The sequence below is a fragment of the Plutella xylostella genome, chromosome 13, assembly GCF_932276165.1.
Source record: "Plutella xylostella chromosome 13, ilPluXylo3.1, whole genome shotgun sequence".
Taxonomy (NCBI): domain Eukaryota; kingdom Metazoa; phylum Arthropoda; class Insecta; order Lepidoptera; family Plutellidae; genus Plutella; species Plutella xylostella.
Window position 1 is genome coordinate 1,550,819 of NC_063993.1, and position 21,705 is coordinate 1,572,523.

The 21,705-nt window shown below is 35.9% G+C and overlaps 3 protein-coding genes across 5 annotated transcripts; 1 reads left to right on the top strand and 2 right to left on the bottom strand.

Annotated features, from left to right (window-relative positions):
- Positions 1–289: 289 nt before the first annotated feature.
- Positions 290–6,664, bottom strand: LOC119692278 (THAP domain-containing protein 1). Its single transcript, XM_038112273.2, has 6 exons — positions 6,445–6,664; positions 6,135–6,321; positions 5,670–5,729; positions 5,361–5,468; positions 4,521–4,607; positions 290–551 (listed from the first exon to the last, which is right to left on the bottom strand). Exons 1-6 carry the CDS (start codon positions 6,513–6,515, stop codon positions 309–311), a joined length of 756 nt encoding a protein of 251 aa, XP_037968201.2. The 5' UTR covers positions 6,516–6,664; the 3' UTR covers positions 290–308.
- A 1,572-nt stretch (positions 6,665–8,236) lies between these two features.
- LOC125489373 lies at positions 8,237–9,424 on the top strand. The gene has a single exon (XM_048625134.1). It carries the CDS (start codon positions 8,329–8,331, stop codon positions 9,106–9,108), a length of 780 nt encoding a protein of 259 aa, XP_048481091.1. The 5' UTR covers positions 8,237–8,328; the 3' UTR covers positions 9,109–9,424.
- Positions 9,425–18,977: 9,553 nt separating this feature from the next.
- On the bottom strand, positions 18,978–21,391 carry LOC105382193. Of its 3 annotated transcripts, XM_048625075.1 has the most exons (6): positions 21,165–21,391; positions 20,648–20,846; positions 19,984–20,061; positions 19,750–19,839; positions 19,538–19,612; positions 18,978–19,244 (listed from the first exon to the last, which is right to left on the bottom strand). In XM_048625075.1, exons 1-6 carry the CDS (start codon positions 21,165–21,167, stop codon positions 19,036–19,038), a joined length of 654 nt encoding a protein of 217 aa, XP_048481032.1. In that variant the 5' UTR covers positions 21,168–21,391; the 3' UTR covers positions 18,978–19,035. The 3 variants fall into 3 exon arrangements, with proteins under 3 accessions (XP_048481032.1, XP_048481033.1, XP_048481034.1); XM_048625076.1 differs by lacking the exon at positions 19,984–20,061; XM_048625077.1 differs by lacking the exon at positions 18,978–19,244 and having other exon boundaries at positions 19,440–19,612.
- Positions 21,392–21,705: the final 314 nt, after the last annotated feature.

The window sequence follows — 21,705 nt, forward strand, 5'->3', positions numbered from 1 at the left end:
ACGATAATGTTCGCGACCTGAGTACAAATGTACAACGAAAGGTGGGTGACTCCCTTGCGAGTCACCACTGATTACCCCTTCGGGGATAAAGTCGTGACCATATATTTATGTATGTGTACTTACAATATATTCATATTTAGTAAACAAGAATTCCCAATATGTTTTGTTATACATACCTAGTAGGTACTCGTCAGATTTATTAATGTTTGGATGAAATGCCAGTGTTATGTGAGTTATACTTACTTACATAAAAATAGTCTCCTGTTGAATATTAAAGAAATAATCAAAATACATAGAACTTCATTTATTCACACACCTTGTACCTTGTAAGTATAGAGGACGGTTTCATTCGTGCTGTTGTTTTTGTACAAATATCTTCTTACAATATCCTTATTTTCTGTTCCAATGTTTGTCGAACTCTTTAACTTAGTCGTAGTTGTAGTCGTAGCATTTACTGATGTTGTCATTTTTTTTACCAGTCTTCGATTTGACTCACGAACAGCTTTTAATGTTCTTAAACGTTTTGCTGCAATAATTTTCACCTTATTCACCTATAAAAATAATATAAACTATTAATTCAGAAAACTAATCATTTGTCTGTTTCGTAAGCATCATGGTGTCTACGTGCTATCTTAGTAAAATAATTCGGGAAACGGAGATCGGAGACATCCTATTTTGAGAAATCTTGAAATCACCAAAATTGAGCTCTCTCAATCTTTACTTCTCCCTATATTAGATTATGCCGACTCGTGCTATCTAGATTTAACCGAAGAGCAACTAAATATGCTTGAGCGTCTCCAAAATTTTTCCATAAGGTTCATATTTGGCTTACGTAAATATGACCACGTTTCCGAGTTTCGTGCTAAGCTCAAGTGGCTCCCTATTCGTCTTCGCCGTACGAGGGCTACACCGAAAAGATCGGGAATAGAATACTTAGGAATAAATTAGAGTGAAACCTTTTTGGTGTATCAAATGTAGTGTTTTTTCAAACATAATTCCATTTTCGAATTTTAAAAAAAGTAAAAAATAAAATAGTATTGACCATTTCAATTTGACAAGTCGGTGTAAAAAATGGAGCTTACGCGGGAACATTTCCGTGCAATAATTTTTCACAACTTTCGTCGAGGTTTATCTCAAGAACAATGTCTCGCCGAGCTTGTTTCTATTTATAAACTTGAAGCACCAAGTAAAACGACTATATATCGTTGGTATTCTGAGTTTCGCCGTGGACGTTCCTCTCTTACCACAGTCCCTTCTACTGGTCGGCCAAAAACAGCGGTAACACAAGATAACATCGATGCTGTACGCCAGTTAATAAAAGAAGATAGACATGTGACATACGAGCAGATTCGGGCTTCTCTCAGCATTGGTATGACAGCCATTCAAACCATTTTACATGAAGAACTGGGTGTCAAGAAGTTAGTTTCGCGCTGGGTGCCCCACCGTTTGACCGAGGAACAAAAGTCGGCTCGTGTTAATTGGTGTCGATCTGCTCTGCAACGGTTCAATGGAGGCAGTTCAAATGCTGTCTACAATATCGTCTCTGGTGATGAATCGTGGATTTATTCATATGAGCCCGAAAGAAAACATCAATCGGCAGTTTGGGTCTTCGAAGGTGAGGTCAAGCCAACAAAAGTTATTCGCTCACGCAGCGTGTCGAAAAAATTGGTCGCTTCGTTTGTATCGAAAACTGGCCATGTGGCTACGATTCCATTACAAGAACAAAGGACGGTTACTGCTGATTGGTACACAACAGTTTGTTTGCCGGAAGTCGTAAGAGAACTTCGTAAAACTAACCCGAATCGTCGTATAATCCTTCACCACGATAATGCAAGCTCTCATACCGCTCGCAAAACAAGAACGTTTTTAAATATGGAAAACGTGGAGTTGATGGACCATCCTCCGTATAGCCCTGATCTGAGCCCCAATGATTATTTTACATTCCCAAGAATTAAAGATATGCTACGTGGTCAACGGTTTAGCGGCCCAGAAGAGGCGGTCGAAGCTTACAAATCAGCTGTTTTGACAGTATCCACTTCAGACTGGAATTACTGTTTCAATGATTGGTTTAATCGAATGAAAAAGTGCATTGAATGTCACGGAGACTACTTTGAAAAACAATAAAAGTAAATAATATTATGATATCTTTGTACTTTTTTCTATTCCCGATCATTTCGGTATCGCCCTCGTAATACCCACATTCTCTCACTTCTATACTCTATTCTCTTTAACCCAACATACCCCGCATACTTAAAAGAGCGTTTTCAGTTCCGTTGTGAATCTCACAACCTGAAACTACGCTCTTCCCATAACCTCCGCCTCAATATCCCGCCTAATACTTCAAAACTCTACAGTTCTTCTTTCACAGTTCGCTCAATCACTTTGTGGAATGACCTTCCGCAAATAATCCGGCAAGCACCTACGCTAGTCTCGTTTAAAAGAATGATAAAGGAACATTACTTTAAATCCATGGTCTAAAACTGTTATTGAATCCGATTTAGTATTGTGTATGTATTTTTATGTATATATTTATAATGTATATATTATTATATTATATAATAGTTATATGGTATGTATTATTGTGTAATATAGTATGTACTTCTATGTAAGTATATTTGTAATATTATAGTTAGTTTGTAGTTTATTCATGAATCTACATTTCCTTTTAACATGTACACTAGACCCAATCTTATCTATGATTCCCTCCATCCAAAGGTTGTCTGGCAGAGATCACTTTTAGTGATAAGACCGCCTTTTGTACCCTAATTAAGTTGCAATTTGTAATTCCTATGATTCTTTGTTGGTGTCCAAATAAAGAGTATTCTATCTATCTATCTATCTATCTTGTTTTTTTTTTTCATTATTGAGATTATCCGTACCACAAAATGTTAAAACTGAGCTTGAACTCAACGATTGTTGTTTATAGGATCACTTTGTTATACGTGTATAGTCAAAGTGGTGTAAAGGATAAGGTCTCGAATGATGGATAGGGATGCCCGATCTGAATCAATTCACAGCAATACGATCTACAGTAAAACTATAAAGTCCTGAAAACGGAAGTGAATTCTAACTAATTATTACAGACCGTATTTAATCGATGTATTATGTTTGTATTATGTATAAATGGCGAGTACATGTCACACCTCCGCTTCTCGGACGACATCGTTATTATGGCAGAATCTCTGCAGGAACTCAGCTGGATGCTAGGTAGCCTAAATGCTGCTTCCCGACGTGTAGGCCTCGGTATGAACTTGGACAAGACGAAAGTCATGTACAATGCTCACATCAAACCGGAGCCGGTCGCTGTTGGTGAGGCAACAATCGAAGTTGTGCAAGAATATGTCTACCTCGAGCAGACTATTCGGCTAGGTAGAAGCAACTTCGACAAGGAGGCTGCAAGGCGCATCCAACTGGGTTGGGCTGCATTCGGGAAACTTCGTCACATATTCTCCTCGGCCATTCCTCAGAGCCTGAAGACAAAAGTCTTCAACCAGTGCGTCCTGCCAGTGATGACGTATGGTGCAGAGACGTGGACACTGACGGTAGGACTGGTCCACCGATTTAAAGTCGCTCAGCGTGCTATGGAGAGAGCTATGCTTGGGGTTTCTCTGATGGATCGTATCAGAAATGAGGTTATCCGTCAGAGGACTAAGGTTGCCGACATAGCTGTCAAAATATGCAAGCTGAAGTGGCAGAAGAACCGATAACCGTTGGGGTAGACGAGTTCTCGAGTGGAGACCACGATCAGGCAAACGCAGCGTGGGACGCCCTCCTGCCCGCTGGACTGACGACCTTAGACGGGTGGCGGGTAGTGGGTGGATGAGGAAGGCCGAGGAGTGTTGTGGCGCTCCTTGGGAGAGGCCTATGTCCAGCAGTGGATGATTATTGGCTGATGATGATGATGATTATGTTTATTAAAGGACAAATCCGTGAAAAAGCCATAACCAAACGGTATTTTATTTTTAAAATGTATGTAAATGTAAGTAAATAACTGATAATTATAAAAAGTCTTTGCAAAATCGCACTCTTTATTGTCATGACTTTATAGTTGGACTGTATAAGTACTGATTTTTTTAATCGATTCAATGGAATGCGATCTTCAGGCAGATCGAATCGTATTCAGAGAAAACGTATCATCAGAAAACGAAACTCAGTTCTCATTGGAAACTATTTTATTCCCCCTGCCTGTCACTTGGTTTTTCCCCATTAGGCGTCTCTGTCGTAATAAGCTAGGCCAAGTTTATAAAAGTTAATTAATGGAGTTACGATTACGATCCTAAGATCGATTCAAGCCAGAAAATCGGGCATCCCTAGTTCGAATTTTGCTATGAATTCCTTCAAAATAAGGATTTTAAGTATATACCTAAGTTATACCACATACTTTACCAGTGAAGGAAAACATGATAAGGAAACCAACACATCTAGATTCTAGATGTATATAAGGATTTAAGTACTTAGCTTTGTTCTGTTTTTGTTTGTCAAATGATATTATAATAATCAAATAAATTATTGTTACATACCTTATTTTCAACTATTTCATTTTCTCCTTTAAGTGCTGCATTTTCTAATTTGAGTTTATGAATTTCTAGTTTGTTTTCTGCCAATATCTGTAAATGAATTAAATTATATTAAAATATTTTTTCTTCTGGAATTAGGAAATTTTGTGTATAGATATAGTAGAAAGGGGTAATGCGCATTTAATTATTATGATTAGTTTGTTAAGGTGGTACTAATGCAAAACCTTACAAAATATAATATTTGGCTAGGTAGTTTCTTTGAATTAATATACTTTTTATTTTTTTTGAGTTTTGTACCACAAAATGTAAAAACTAAACCCTTTGAATTGAAGTTTATAGGATCACTTTGTTGTCCGTGTATAGAGGCATTGTGGTGTAATAATGTATAAGGTCTCGGCTCTCATTTGCGAGCTCATAATCTCAGGAATGCATGGAGATATTGAGTTCAAAATTCTTTATTTTTTACTAAAAGGAACATAAATAAATTAAGAGTGCATAATAAGACACCAAATTTTCAAGTGTTGATGGGAACAGAAGATTAATAAATAGAATCTTTGATAAACAATGAACGAACAAGATAGTGTTGGTGCTAAACAAACATCCTGAGAAATAACACCTCACTTTCCAAGTGAGCAGATCTGTGACTTTGTTCATGGTACAATGGTTGTTTATGGTTGAACTTAAGTCCTTTATTTTGGTTTGGCTGCAATCAAATATAATATATATTAATATCATATATATTTATACAGTATTTTGCTTTGTTTTTATATGTAATTTTAACTTGTTTGTTTATTGTTTATCAATAGATAGATATGTAAATAAATTATTCTTACATATACATACCTTTAACTTGAAATTCTGAATTTCTGATTGTAGTTTTTGATTTTCTGATTTAAGTTCTTGATTTACTAATTGAAGTTTTTCAATTTCTATTTTGCTTGCAGTCAATGTCTGTAATTTGATATAGGTAATTATAAAAATATTTCTTCCTGTAGCATTCGGAAATTCTGTGATTTAAGTAAGTATATTATTTAATTTGCCCCAGTTTTAGTCTAGATATACATATAGAAAGGGGCATTTCTCCTGTGTAGAACACAGGAGAAATAATTATCATCATAACATTAGTAAGGTATAAATATTGTAAGGACTAACCTGTTTAATTTTCTTTGGCTGTGGTTCTTCATCTGATGGAATCATTTCTCTTTTCAATAGCTAGAAAAATGCAGAAGACATTTTTAGTATAATTTCTAGTCATTTTGCCAGATTTTACAACAAATAAACCCATGAACCCGCACTTGGCCAGCGTGGTGGACTAGGCCTAAACCCTTCCTTCATTGGAAGGAGACCCGTGCCCCAGCAGTGGGGACGTAATGGGTTGTGATGAAACCCATGAAAATGAGAGTACTTAGGTAATTTATAATTCATATTAAGAAACCTTACCTCTGCATGGATCGCGATGTAAGTAGATAGATAGAATATTCTTTATTTGTACACACACACATAAAAGAAACTTACATAACTTAAATACTATAAACTATGTACAAAAATGTAAGTAATTTTTATTAAAGCAGAAATACTTACATACCGACTTAATAATTTGTAGTTTGAACAACTTACATTCATATTGGTATGTATCGATATAGTTGGACAGGCATGTGGTCTTAGATAAACAATTTTTTTTGATCGATTAAAGCAATGCTCTTCGAAATGTGCCGAACATATTCTCGAATTTTTACTCGGTTCCCAGTTTGTACGACCGGTAGCGTATATCCATCTTTTTAAAGTTTCTTCTTCTGTCGGATACCTACGAAGTAGAGACAATGGGTGAGAATTAAAATGCTAATAGTATTTAAATGGGTTTTATAATAAAATAAACCCAATAGATGGTACTTTGTGTGAATAAACTTATAAAACATTATCTACTTACGAGTGAAAAGATAATCCATGGTATGGTCGTGCACTATTTCTTTTACAACCTAACACGCTACACCCACCCATGCCTCGCACGCGTTATTTGATGATAATAAATCAAAACCTTCCAGAGGAATGCAACAATTAATCCTTCACTTCTCTAAAATTTTTGTTAAAAATAAAAGTCATAATAAGTGAGTTGTTGTTGCATGTTTTGTTGACATATTGATTCACTCTACTCTATGGTTGACATATGGTTGCCGTTGCCCTCAGACCAACTACAAACAAATAGACTCGCAATCGCCGTGTCCACTATTCTCTTTCTCACTCAAACCATAGATGTTGCCGACAAAAAATAAAACTTAAATATGGGGAAATTTAACTTATCATAATAACAAAAACATAATAACTTGCGTATATCGTCGGTTGATAGCAAAAAGACACTAAGGCTAATTTTTCAATAGCCAGATTAAAGTTTTGCTGGGGAGTAATTTTGATGCTGTTGCGTCTCAATGTTTGTATTATCCAGATAACATTTATCTGAATATTGAAAAATCAGCCTTAGTCAGTTTTTCCTGTCATCCGACGATACAAGAAAAAAAACTTTACTCATACTTATTTGATTTCAATATAATTATTTAATATACACAAACTGAGTGGATTGTATGATTCATTGTCTTCGTCCAATCGAAACAACCCTCTTCAAAATGTACCGAACACAATTTTTGTATGTTTCTTTGGTTCCCAGTTTGTGCGACCGGTAACGTCTATCCATTTTCTTGATATTTTTTTTTCTGTCGGAAACCTATGAAGCAGAGATAAATGGATGAGCATGAGCATTATAATCGTTGGCCAAATATGTGATGAGGTTTTTTTTTAAAGGAAACACGTATTTCGTATCAATACAATAAACTTTATATTATACAGAAGAAATCACACATAGAAGAAAAAAAACGAAACGAACGTTTCCTCACAATGAGAGGCACCTCATTTGAAAGAGGAGAATGACTTCTACAAAATACAATCTTCACCAAAACCGAATTCGTGCGCCCCATTTCTAAACCCAACCCGAGTCCGTTACAATTTTTAGTATTTTCTTTGCATACTGTAATATTTGTGGGTTAAATATATTGATATAGATTAGATGGGTTTACTGAAACCACAAGAGTGAATTACCACTACTGGCAAACTTAAAATCTTATAGAATGAAGAAATATTACACATTTACGTGAGCTGTCACCGGAACAGATAAGTTTGTGGCACTATATGAATTACATCCTTGCCGTTTTCCTTGACAGCTGTCAGTTGTTTTTTTATATTAGGTTTAACAACCCTGGATACGTGTCCTTTTGAGCCAAAGCTGTCAGTTGAGTTTTTGTGTAAAGCTGCGTACAGACCGGTCCAACGAACGCCCAACGAACGGGTTTCATTGACCTTCGTTGCTGCAATCTGCTGTATTATGTATGATAAATATCCATCGTTGGGCGTTTGTTGTGAGTTCGTTGGGTCGGTCTGTACGCAGCTTATGATGAATATCCATCATTGGGCGTTCGTTGGCGTTCGTTTGGCCGGTCTGTACGCAAATTTAAAGGTATCTAGGTACAAGTAAGTAGTAGGTTGTAAGGAATGTACACTACGCTGTTCAAACTATCGGACGTAAGTTGCGGACGTCACCAGTAGTTTCGGCACTTTTGGCAAATACTTCTTTCGTCATTGGCAAATACGAATAGCCAAGTGGGGTGGTAGCATAAAAATCAGCTGACAGGCTAACAGCTGCCAGCTGACACTAGCTGTCATTTCATTGACTTTGACAATTTCACAACAACGTCAACACAACAACACAACACACACTTTTTTGGCAACTTCTTGTTTTATTTTACTCTTTTCTTAAATTAATAATATGTTGCTATCCATGATTTTGTTAAATTTTGTGTTAACTTTATCAGCAAAAAGTGAAAATGTGACTGAAAAACAGGTAGTTCAATCAGTGGATCCTTCCAAAACTTCCGTTAAAGTACATACCATGACCCTTCTGACTGAAGGTGGCTCTGTGGTGGCTACTTCACCAGTCGCAAGTTTACCCAACGAGAATAGTTCCGTTCTCTTGAGTCTTGAACAAGAGTTCACGAGTAAAAAACAAAAACCTGTGAAAGCACGAAAAGGGGTCGACAAACTTTCCAGTCCTTCGGAAGAGGTGCCGCCCGATGAAATGGCTATTGCTAAGAAAGACCAAGAGACGCGTGTATCATCAACCCAAGGATTAAACACGTCCACTACTGTGGCTACTAAATATAACCTTACTACCACTATAAATACTACGGCAAAACTTGAACCAAAAGAAGTTAAAGTAGAGCATGTGAAAAAACCAACAATATTGTCTTATGATGAACTATCAAAGGATGAAGAGAATGTGGGTGCCAAAATAACACTGAGTAAAGCATCTGTAGACCCTGTTGTAGCTGATCAGATGCCCTCTCCCAACCATACTCCTGGGAAGATAGCTCACTTGGCCGCTACAAGTAGGAACCCCAACATGGTCACACCGATTGTTATTACAATCCTGGTGGTGCCGGTGTTTGCTGTGCTTGGGTACATGGCATTGAAGCATGGCAAGGAGGCATGGAAAAACAGACATTACAAAAGAATGGACTTCTTGTTAGATGGGATGTACAATGATTAAATGTCAATTAACGTGGTTGTGACAAATTATAGCATAGGTTTGGTGCACAGTGCCTATAATAATAACACTAGTACAGTATAAAGTATACTAAATGTAACCTACCAGGCATGGTTTTAAATTAGGTTTCTACTGTAGAAAAATAAGTATAATAATACTAAGAATTTAATTTTGATACTCAAAGTATTAGGTTCTAAAAGTCTCCACATTGAGGGCATTTCAGGGTAGCTGCTCTGCTAAATATTATAATGAGATTTATAATCTTTGATATAATAAAACAATATATTATTATATTTCTGGACTGCATTTTGATATTGAAGTATTTTTACTTATTTACTATTAATGAATGAGCAATAATGATAAGTAATAACTTGTGCCTTTAAGAATTATATAAAATATATACCTACCTAGTTTGTAAAACTGTCTTCCTAAATTGTGATTATAAAATTGCAAATGAAAATCTTTGAATGCACTGCACCCAGTAACTCATCTCATCCATTTGCTCTGCGTACCTACATACCTCATAGGATGGGTAAAATGTATTTTTTTATAGTTTTCTTTTTTTAATAGACAAAAAGAGTGTTTATTTGGATAGAATAAGCATTATCTTTATCTCAAATGCATTTTAAGGGTGGGTTGCACCATTTAACTTTAACTATTACAAACATCAAATCCTTTGACGAGAAAGATCAATCTTCAAGAGATTTGACGTTTGTAATAGTTAAAGTTAAATGGTGCAACCCACCCTAAATATTTTGATGAGATGGGTGGGTCGGAGCGGGATAGAAATTGGAATTCCATTTATACCGCAATTTGTTTTCAGCTCAGGCTGCTAAAGCATTTCTGTATAGAATAGGTACTTATAAATTTATAAAGAAACATTATAGGATGTTTTTATACCTCTCTCTCAAAGAACTATTTCTTCTTTTACAGCAAAACAGTTCAATAGCTAAAACATCCTATAACTTTTCTATGAATAAGAGGGTTAATTGCCCTGTAAATTTGATTTTGAAAATATATGGAGGCAAAGGATTATATAGTGTATGAGACCTTTTAATACAACATAATAATATACATATAATTAATATATGTATTGTATAAAATGTGTAGACTTGCACATAAGTTAGCTTTTCATTGTTATAACTAAGTTACCAAATCATTAACTTTCATTTTAAGTACGATTTAACATAGGTACCTATATAGGTACTTAACTAAATATTTATTTTATTAGATTTTAAATTTTATTTCGTCTTTATTTTTCCTGATTTTTTTCTTTGTTAACTTCTGAAATACTTTTATAGAATAAACACATAATTTATCAATTACATAACATATTTTTATTTACCTATGTAAGAAATAAGTAGAGATTGTTACAGGCAAAATAAATTTTGATGCCTTTGCATCTTACCCAGTCAAAATATTATATTATGTACTAGTTTTTGCCTTCTGCGATGATCGGATCACGCCAAGATCACGCTCATATTGCAGAATGGTTAATTTTCCGTTTCCGTTCTGCTGACACAAACCGGAACCGGAAGTCTTCATGATTGCGAGTGTAAAATTACAGCCAGGCAAATAAGAGTAGAAAACAGAAACGGAATATCATCGAGTGTTAAATTTATTAAAGCATCGAAAATTACATGAGTAAGTATTGATAAGAATAATAATTTAAACATAAGTTGAGAAATGGCAATAGGCCCGCCCCCTATTACATTGGGACTAACATAACACTCTGGTGAAAAATGGGTGCAGCAATGCACCTCTGCCTACCCCGCAAGGGAGTACATTAGTACAAGGCGTGAGTGCGTGTTTTTTTTTTAAGTTGAGAAAAATAGCTAAGTATTAAATAGTTAGCTGGACCATTTGGACGTAGTTACGCAGAAAGGCCTCAATCCACAACTTCGTCAAAATTGAGTTATATACTAGAACATGCTATTTAATGTAGGGTCTACCTGTCAAGAAAACAAACACAGTAAAAAACCAACTACAACATACTTTTTTGATGTGGGGGACCAACCCACATTGTATGAAACACACATTTTTTAGTTTCACATAAAGGACTCAAACTGTTTGAGTCCTTTTACAGAAACGCATTTCCTATGAAACCATGAAAAATTTAGTTTTTCATAAAAGACTCAAGCGCTCTGAGTCGTTTTAGAGAAATACGTATTCATTAAAAAAAGACAATTTGTATTTAGCAGAAAGGACTCAACCCGTCTGAGTCGTTTTAGAGAAATACTTATTCATTGAAAAAAGACAATTTGTATTTAGCAGAAAGGACTCAAACCGTCTTGAGTCGTTTTAGCGAAATACTTATTGATTGAAGAAGTCAATTTGTATTTAGCAGAAAGGACTCAAACTGTCTGAGTTGTTTCATAGAATATAAGTTTTTAATAAAACAGTTCAAATTTTATTTGGCAGAAAGGATTCAAACTGTTTTTGTTCCGTCTCTTGGCCACTATTCTGTCACTTTTTCCACCTTCCGTCCCCCCACGAGCCAAGTGTCCTGCCACTCCCATTTCAGTTCGGCGACCCGCATACCGACGTTGAACACTTTCCCCTTTTTGACGGATCACCACGTTGGGAATACGTCTAAGTGAAATACTTAACATGGCTCGCTCTATAGCTCTTTGTGGAACTCTGATTCGGTGCACAGTTTCGTTGGTCATCGTCCATGTATCGGCACCGTATATTAGTGTGGGCAAGTCACATTAGCAATTAACAATCCATAAGCAGCGCCGGTCGACTCTCAAACATCTATCAGATTCATACAAGTTACGCCCGATTTGATAAGCGAGTGACGATGCCTAAGGATTGTTAATGGCTAATTTTCGGTGGTGGTAACTCCAAAGGAATGTCACAAGGTGACTTGGTTCTCACACGACTGTCGGACCGGGAACCAAATCGACCACATTTTGATTATTCGAAAATGAAGACATTCACTTCTAGATGTTAGAAATACTTAAGAAGGGTTGCTAAAGTCAAGAGTGATCACCACTTAGTCGTTGGAAAAATCTGCTTCACGATAGCGGGAGCTCAGAAGCAGGCCACAATATCTGCCAAAGATGTCGCTGTAAATAAGCTGCAGGACCCAGAAGTAAGAAGATAACTTAGTATCCAGATCCACAACAAATACCATCAACCTACTAAGTGTGGGCGACGCGCCTCAATCAAAGATAACTGCACTGGCATTAAAGACATGTTTTAAAAAACTTGCGAAGAAATAATAAGGCACAAGGAACACTTAAAGAAAGAATGGATGTCTAAAGGAACATGGCATATGATCAACTCTCCAAGGAAGACTTAACATCGAACTATACTACCATTCTAAAGAAGCACGAGTTGCGTACGAATATTTTCTTTGTGAACAAAATAACTAACGTAATTTAAAAAAGGATCAACGCTGTTAGTCTGATTCTATATCTTGGAGAAAACAAACAGCGGCTGCCATGAAGGATCTATAGAAAGAATCAAATAAACTTTGCAACAAACCCCAGGATATCTCCTTGTTACTATGGAAGACCGACTAGTAAGATGGTATGACCACATTGCCGAAGTTTTTAAAGATCTAAACCATCTGAGTACGTCTGCATCTGAGGAGTTGGATGCAGATTCAATAAACCAGGAGCATCTTGTATATTCAGATCTTGATGTATGTCAAGAAGCATAATCGTAAGCATTATGATTTTAATAAAATCGATAGCAGTCGTTAAGCCTACTCAGAGACCTTCGGGCAGCTTGAAAACATCTGACAGTCGGGTTGCCCAATTACCCGTCAACTCTGTCAGAACAAGCTTGCTTGTGTTGGGGTCCACTAACCCACACTGGGACAGAGTAGTGGACTAGGCCTAATCCCTTCCTTCATTGGAAGGAGACCCATGCCCCGGCAGTGGAGATGTGATGATGGTTAATGATTATGAGATTTATAATTTTTCTGCATCTTGACATAAATTTTAATATCCAACCGCAAAGTTAAGTCGAAGTGATACGGACCATACGATCGCTGAAATCCCACTTTTCAGCGATCGTATGGTAAGCACAGGGAACGACGGATATCCTACGGAGGCATAAAAAGGAGGATAGTTGCAATATACCGAGGATGATGAAGTGAAGTTAGAGTAAAAGAGAATTTTATTTATGTCCAACTTTATCCTTTGAGGTTTGCTTATGTTCATATTGCTTTATCCTGAAAATTATGGGATAAATACGGGTCGTAGACACTTACTAAAAAGGTGGGCTTCCATTTCGTAAAAAAATATATCAAAATCGGTTAAGTTGATCCAGAGTTTTGCTCTTGGGAACACATTTCCGGTTAGAATTTTATTCATGCCCAACTTTTTTCTATGAGGTTTGCTTTCCGTCAAAATGCCTTATCCTGAAAATTATGGGATACAAACGGGTCGTAGATACTTACTAAAAATGAAGGCTTCTATTTTGTAAAAAAAATATCAAAATCGGTTAAGTTGATCCAGAGTTTTGCGCTTGGGAACACATTTCCGGTTAGAATTTTATTCATGCCCAACTTTTTTCTATGAGGCTTGCTTTCCGTCAAAATGCTTTATCCTGAAAATTATGGGATACAAACGGGTCGTAGATACTCACTAAAAACGTAGGCTTCTATTTTGTAAAAAAAATATCAAAATCGGTTAAGTTGATCCAGAGTTTTGCGCTTGGGAATACAGTTCCGGTTAGATTTTTATATAGATGTGAAATGTTGTTTCCGATTACATTTCAATATAAATTATTTAATAATAGGTTTACTTTTGATATATAATTTTTATTTTGTGTAAAAAAGTAATGTCTTGTGTCTACAATATAAATATTTTACTTTAAAAACCATATTGTTATTAAAAAAAATATTTTATAAAAATAAATATTTGGTTGGATCCTTTCTGCGAAACGTTGAATTTCCCTGCTTGCATAGAAAAAGCAATTTAGGAGAAAGGATCCAAGTGCATATTTTCATTAATAACTCAATAAATATTCGTTATAGCTACACCATGATTTGCAATAGTAAAATAACAATAAATATGCATAATTTAAGATAATTTCCACATATAAGATGCTTTTCATTGCTGAAGAATACCGATTAGAACTTAAAACGTCTATATCTCAGAACTAGGTTTGTGTGGGTTGAGTCCTTTCTGCGTAACTACGTCCATTTCATCCCCTCTTTATCTAGCTCTAGAGCAAGGAACTTAAGTACTTCTCTAACTAACATAGAGAAAAAATAAATATTTGTGAATAGAGTACCATCTCGAGGACTTTTTTGTCATACTCTATACGTCATACTGAGCGCCAGCGCCATCTCTTTTTAATACACATCCTCATTGTACATACACATATACAGGGTGTTGCAATTTGCATATACAGGGTGTTGCAATTTGCAAATTTGCTGTATAGATATTGTATTGCGTAGGTTGGCATATTTCATTCGTTAGCTTAAAGATTGAAGTTAATAAAAGCAACTATCTGGTGTGTCACTTGTGAAATAAGGCAGTTTTGCCTTAGCATAGTTACTACATTCACACAACAGTTAGATTTATTAGCTTAATTAATGTAAAAACTAACAACAATAATACTTTAGATGCATGCAACAATAAATAAAAAATCAAATTATTATATAATATAAAATTTATTTAAATATTTTAAAAAATTGATTTCAATAAATATTTACATAAAATATTAAAAAGTATTATAATTTCTAAGTGGGGATGTTAGCAAGTACCAGCACCTGGCTCTCTAGAGTGGAACTTTTGTGCATATCTCCAAGGTCTAAACTACCTTCCTAAGCTTGGAACATTTACCACCACGGCCACGCTAGCCCACTGCGGGTTGGTGGTAGAGTTGGCAATAACTGCTGGTTAACGGTGATTTTAACAGTAAAGTTAATTGTTACATTTTGACTTTCGTTGCTTTTCGCGCATTACCTACGTTACGTTATGAATAGAGTTCACGACCCACTCGTCCCTGTATTTTTCGATGACGAGTCTCGTCTCGTGTTTCGTATCGATCACCTGTTTTCAAAGCAGTGTCGTCTGGCACCGGTTTTATAATATTGCAATTCCCGTCTTATCTATATAGAGATAAAGTTTATATTGAAGTTAGAACGGTCTCCCGTGACTTGTTTTGTTTCATGCAATTTCCGTTTTTATTGATACACAAGATAAAGTTTATATAATTTGTTATGATAACGAACAAGTGCCAGTGTCGTCGTCTGAACTACAATTTAGAGCCACTTGCAGAAACATATTAAATCTAGATTTAGTGTTAAATCTCGATTTAGGGCCACTTGCACAAACATTTAAATCTAGATTTAGTGTCAAATCTCGATTTAAGACGCGTCAATCCATATAAAATTTGACACTAAATTGAGATTTAACACAAAATCTAGATTTAATATGTTGGTGCAAGTGGCCCTTAGTGTCAAATTTTATATGGACTGACGTTTCTTAAATCGACATTTGACACTAAATCTACATTTAATATGTTGGTGCAAGGGGCCCTTAGTGTAAGTATTTTAACGTTACCGTCGCCAGTACCAGTCGTCTCGTGGCGTACTTGGCACGGGTTTAGTGACGAGTCTTCTTTTACCGGAATTGGGAAACGGTGCGTCCGTTCCAGGCAGTGAAACGGTATTTTGAAACGGTTCGTCTTTTTTTTTAATTGCTTTCATCCTTCCTAACTAATATTAAAACTACCTACTGAACAGATTTGAATATATTATGCTGAAGCGATTGACATCAAGTAAATATTTAGTTAGTGTAAAACGTTTTCTCCCGAAACCAGAATTTCATCAAGAAAAGTATCTATTGTCAGTCGCGAGCTCCAGTGCATCGCACCCGTACCCGGGGCATGAGAGCACAAGCGATAGCAAATGTTTTCCTAAATACCTATTTCGCTAGAATCGCGAAGGTATACTCTCCTCTTAAATTCAAAGAACTCATTGGTACATGTCATTTAACTATCAATGTCCTTTTATATAGTTGGTGCAGATCCATAAATAGGATTTTGTCTGGAAAATTAACATATACTGGTGATGATGAGATGAAATCTTTCGCCCAAGAATATTATAATAAACATAAACATTTTAAAAACGGCGGTAGCTCAGTCGGATAAGCGCCTGCTTCTCACGTTAGAGGTTCTCACGAACCAGACAAAATCCTATTTATGGATCTGCACCAACTATATAAAAGGACATTGATAGTTAAATCTTCAAATTTCTTTTTTAGATTATCTTTATGTGTTTCACATTTAAATGGAAATGACACAAAAATATCTGTGTACATTTTAATAGTGTTTTTTACCTGTACTCTTGGAGCATTTTTTTTTAAATGTGAAACACACACGCTTTGTATTTCTTTAAAACATTGACTCAGCTCAAGAGAAGGATAATTGAGCCATTTTTTATTTTTATAATATTCTTTGGCTAATATATAGCTATTATTATGATGATCTTGTTGACCTAAAACATCCTTTTTGCAAGTTTTACAATTTTTAATTATTAATTTTAAACACTTTGACAGGACCCAGCCGCAGACGTATGCCCCCTGTCCTAAATCACGTTCTCCTTCGTTAATTTCATGGACAAACTCATCTCTGAAGGGAACTTCGATTTCTTCGGGTACATCAGGCTTATCAGGAGAATTTTTATTTTCTTTGAAGAAGAAGTCCAGCGTTTGGAGACATTTGTTGTCATCCTCTTCACAATTAGCCTGAAGAGAATGGGGCGAGTTATAATTATTTAGCAATAATGCCTTAAATGCTCCTCCGAATCCAATAGTATTGGGAGAAACATTCCTGGCTCCTAAACTTCTAATATTCCCGAAGAAATTTTCGACTGGGTCCTGGTTAAAGTTTCTTGTTAACATGTAATCAAAATAATAATTTTGACACAGAATTTTCCATAGCTCTTGCATTCCTTCAATGGTTTTAATGAAATTTTTTATCGATGGCACGACCGTTTCAGTAATCCTGATTTTATTTCCGTCTTTTTTCTTTGTGACAAACTTTACTGTCTTAAAAACTTTTATGGCTTTTTGCCACAACTGGTGATGGGGTGAATTTTTTCTAACTGGCCCTTTATACGTTTTACCATTGGGCACATGGAATGTACTACAATTAAGAGAGTCAAATAAATTGTCGACCAAAAGAAAGAGGCTTATTAAATCCCTGCATCTTTCCGGCAGATCACCCCTGGCCGTCAAGTGCTCCGTCGCAACTGCTACGCTGTGGCTGAATATTTGCGCCGCTGTCTTTACACGCATTTTTTTTATTTTTGCCGGATCCACATGTTCTTCTGTTAATTTTTGTAGGCACCGGAGTTCTCCAAAAGTTTTGTCGGCAGCATACAAAAGTTGCAAGTACTCCCATTTAATCATCTTTTGTTTTTTTGGGTCTTCTGGATCATTATATATCATATCTTTGGTCAACAAATTGTTTCTTAACCCTTTTAATAAATGTGGGACGTCATAAAGGGGAATGATTTTTTTATTATTTATTTCAAAAAAATCATGTTTCATTTCTTTCTCAATTCTTAAATATTTTGCCCTTATTTCAGTCACAAGCTCATTGACAGCGCTTGTATTGACTATGCTCTGGTCACACACCGTACATAAAATTGTCAACCCCGTTGCTTGGACATTCTTTATTACGTCGCATATGACTTGTTTTAGTTCGGTTTTGTTGATGTCACTTGTAAAATAGTATGCGACTGGCTGTTTAAATTTCTTTTTGATGCCTTTCACCATAAACACCAATGCATGGTTTGCTAGTTTTTGTTTTCCATGAGAAGCAATCCTTTTAATTTATCACTAGAAGCATCATAATGCACTTGTGGTGTTAGAGACATTTCGTCAAAGATAAGAGTACAGTGCCACAAACTTATCTGTTCCGGTGAGAGCGAACTAAATTGATCCATATCTCATTATTTACTAATGAATTATATATTAATATAGATTACATGGGTTAATTAAAACCACAAGAGCGAATTACCACTACTGGCAAACTTAAAATCTTATAGAATGAAGAAATATTACACATTTACGTGAGCTGTCACCGGAACAGATAAGTTTGTGGCACTATACATAATTTGTCCTCACGAGGCAAATCTTTGACGACCTTTTTCAATTTTGCATATATTATTTTGTTGGTGCCAGAATTTAATTTAATATCTGACAATAGTCTTTAGGCATTTTGTTGATGGTAAAGTAAAATATTTTCTCATTAAAGCGTAACATTTCGGACTTCTCTTAAATAAAGATAAAGATAAAACTTTCTCTTCTAGGCGAAAACGTCGTCCCTTCTGTTTTTTTTTTGTTTGCAACTGCATGGATGTAAACAATTTGGCTTGTGGTGTCATGTCTTTGATTATTTTTTTATAACTGCTTTTTCTATACAGCTTTTCAGCTTGTGCAAGCCGAGCCTTGAAGGATTGGCCACTTTTTCGTAGCCGATAAATATCTCTTCTTAAATTCGTGATTTTTTTCTGGTATGTCCTGTACTTATTGGCATTGACAGAAGACGGCTGAACTGAAGTTTTCGAAGCTGTAAGAAAAAAACATAGAAAGTAAGTTAAGGTACATTCATTTATCTTATTCAAAGACAAAGTCGTATAACTAAATATATATTTTTTGATGAAAGATAATGTTAATATAAAACTCATCATAAGTACAAATATGTTCAACTTTTGGACGATTGCGAGTTTTTTCACCTATCGAGAAGTAAAATCGAAAACGCAAATTTGTATGGTGTGGAGCTAGTACAGCTACTTGACGTGACTAGGTGACGTGTCTCCCGCGCCATACATATTTTCGTTTTCGATTTCACTTCTCGATAGGTGAAAAAACTCGCACTCAACCCACTGAGCCTCCTCCATAAGGCCGATGCTCGTAACGAAACTCAGTGTTTCGTGCCTTGTTTTTAGGTATCTTACGAAAGAATCGTGAGTGGAATCTTACCTAAAACAAGACTCGAAATGCCTGTCACTGAGGTGTCGCTGCGATTTATCAGAGTTTTGTAACGAAAATAATTGGTCATATAAGCATAAAAGAAGAGATAGAGATAATATCGCTTAAATTTTTCAGCTTTCTTACAGTAATTATGGTCCACTGTGACAGGAAAATGCTCTGAGCAGCCACCTGAATTTAAAAAAATTGTTATAGAGCTTCCACTATGTTATTCTATTTTTGACGTTTCCTTATGTCTGGTAAGTAAAGTTGGTTTTCCTTTGCAGTCATCAAATATGTATGGGATTTCGAATTTCGGCCTATTTTCCGCAGAGAGGAGGATTGTTGGCTGATGATGATAATGATGCAGCACAACATTATCATCAGCCAACAATCCTCCTACAGTGCTCAATATTAACGGGGACTATAATTTATGCCTAGTTGTAAGCGTACATAATATATGAAGTTAAGAAAAATTTGCTAACCTGTTGGTACCATTTTCTGGACTTGACTTTCTGTCCGATCTGTTGCTGTAAATGCAGGTGCTATAGCATTGTGAGCTGAAAAAATATAAGATAATATTTTAAGTTGTAGTAGGTAGTGTAGTATTTTATAAAAGTAACATTTGATGAGAACAGTCATGTTGACTACATATATAGGTCTAACTTATTACTATATAAAATATTTACATTATTACCTGATATAGAAGAACATCCAATGTGCATGTTCTCAACAGTGCCGGTGCGGCTATAAGTAGCTTTACTGTGGTCACGTTGGTTGTTCAAACCTTAAATGCAAAAAATAACATAACATTTAATAGGTATACTTATAAGTCCTATACCATTCATCATCATCAGCCAACAATCGTCCACTGCTGAACATAGGCCTCACCTAGGGAATTACGTCATTATGTATAAATTGTAAAATGTACCTGCAACATATTGGGTATCCATTTCCGGTTTCTGAGCGACAGTTGCACTTGTAGCAATTGTAAGCTTTCCGTGAAAGCCTGAAATTTTTTTAGGAAAAAATTATTTAAGTATACATATACCTACATAATTGTATGATCGTATCAGAAATGTGGTTGTCCGTCAGCAAGCTGAAGTGGCAGTGGGCTGGTCATATCTGCCGAAGAACCGATAATCGTTGGGGTAGACGAGTTCTCGAGCGGAGATCACGAACAGCCAAACGCAGCGTGGGACGCCCTCCTGCCCGCTGGACCGACGACCTTAGGCGGGTAGCCGATAGTGGTTGGATGAGGAAGGCCGAGGACCGAGTGTTGTGGCGCTCCTTGGGAGAGGCCTATGTCCAGCAGTGGATGATCATTAGCTGATGATGATGATGATGATACATAATATATATTAAAATTTTATTATTGTTATTCCAGCTTCTTTATACAACTTCATCAATTTCATTTCAAAGATCTCATTCAAAATATCTAGAGTATTATTATTATGTAATCAGAGAGTACTACTACATAGTATGTCTGCCATCAAATGCATTCGTAAAGTTTGGCAGACCTAAATAATTGTAATACTTCCTTAGGATTATATTCATGAATAAACTAATCTACTATATAAAAATAGCTTATTTACCATTCAAGTGAAGAGATGGAATAGCTAAATTATTTAATCGATGGTTGCGATTGCGATCTCTTTCTGTAAAATGGGCATCACAAACTTTCTTCTTTTTAAAAATCTCTTCATTACTCATGCCAAAATCCAGTAATATTAACCCAAGCATTAAAATGCTGGCGGAATCTTCTGGGATTCGGAAATGAATGACGAGTTGCATCTGAAACAGAAAGAAAAATAATGTTGCTTGAACTAATTAACCCTCCAGTTTAGGAGGAGGCCCATATCCTGCTCCGGTATGTTTACGGCCTGTGTGTTAGTTTTAGGAACATGTACTTAAGACTTTTAAGGCCAACTCAGACATCCCGGTGGACACAGTTGTGTTATGAAAATGTATGAAAGCATATTTTGCACTGATACTGATTGGTGTCGACCTTTGCGGAATTTACGGAGCTCGGTGGAGATCCATATTCAACCACCGCCTACAGACATGATAAAAAAATGATAACATAAGTATTTGTATAAATGTATCACTTACCATTGGTTGCACAACCAAACACACAGGGCTTCGGCATTGTGACGCATTTGGTAACTATCCAAAATCACGCAAAATCTCGACAGTAAGCCGGAGGAACAAAAACCTAGACTCGACTTGCTTAACAATAGAAATATCTCACAACACAACAAATAGGTACCTAATAACACAAAATTAAACACAATTACGTTCAAATGTAACGTATAGGAGCCATTTTGTCATAGAGAATGTTTTTTTATTTATTTTCCATAGAGAAAAAATATATATCGTAAGTTGACATTCAAATACTACTTATCTATGTGTCTTGTTATTGTTCTAGGGTCTTGTTCATAACGCCATCTTGCATCTTTTTTGGTAATAAGAGTAATATAAAGAGATGGCGGTACCTTCTACTAAAAGTTCAGCCATTAAGGCACTGACCGCCCCCTGCTAACTAAGAAGAGAAGAGAAGCTCTAGTGTCTGAGCTACCAACTTCATCATCACACGCTTTAAAAGGAAAGGTATCTATTTTAAAAATGGCTAACAGTAACTTTTATCCTGTGA

What these genes read in the sequence shown, in the direction of transcription:
- LOC119692278 (XM_038112273.2), bottom strand. Translation starts at nt 6,515, where the DNA reads ATGGGTGGGTGTAGCGTGTTAGGTTGTAAAAGAAATAGTGCACGACCA. An exon ending in AGCCAAAGAAAATTAAACAG is followed by an intron (nt 5,469 to 5,669) that starts GTTAGTCCTTAC and finishes ATCAAATTACAG; the next exon opens with ACATTGACTGCAAGCAAAAT. An exon ending in TTCAGAATTTCAAGTTAAAG is followed by an intron (nt 4,608 to 5,360) that starts GTATGTATATGT and finishes ATTCATTTACAG; the next exon opens with ATATTGGCAGAAAACAAACT.
- LOC125489373 (XM_048625134.1), top strand. Translation starts at nt 8,329, where the DNA reads ATGTTGCTATCCATGATTTTGTTAAATTTTGTGTTAACTTTATCAGCA.
- LOC105382193 (XM_048625075.1), bottom strand. An exon ending in TGGATGTTCTTCTATATCAG is followed by an intron (nt 19,613 to 19,749) that starts GTAATAATGTAA and finishes ATATTTTTTCAG; the next exon opens with CTCACAATGCTATAGCACCT. An exon ending in CCAGAAAATGGTACCAACAG is followed by an intron (nt 19,245 to 19,537) that starts GTTAGCAAATTT and finishes TTTTAAATTCAG; the next exon opens with GTGGCTGCTCAGAGCATTTT.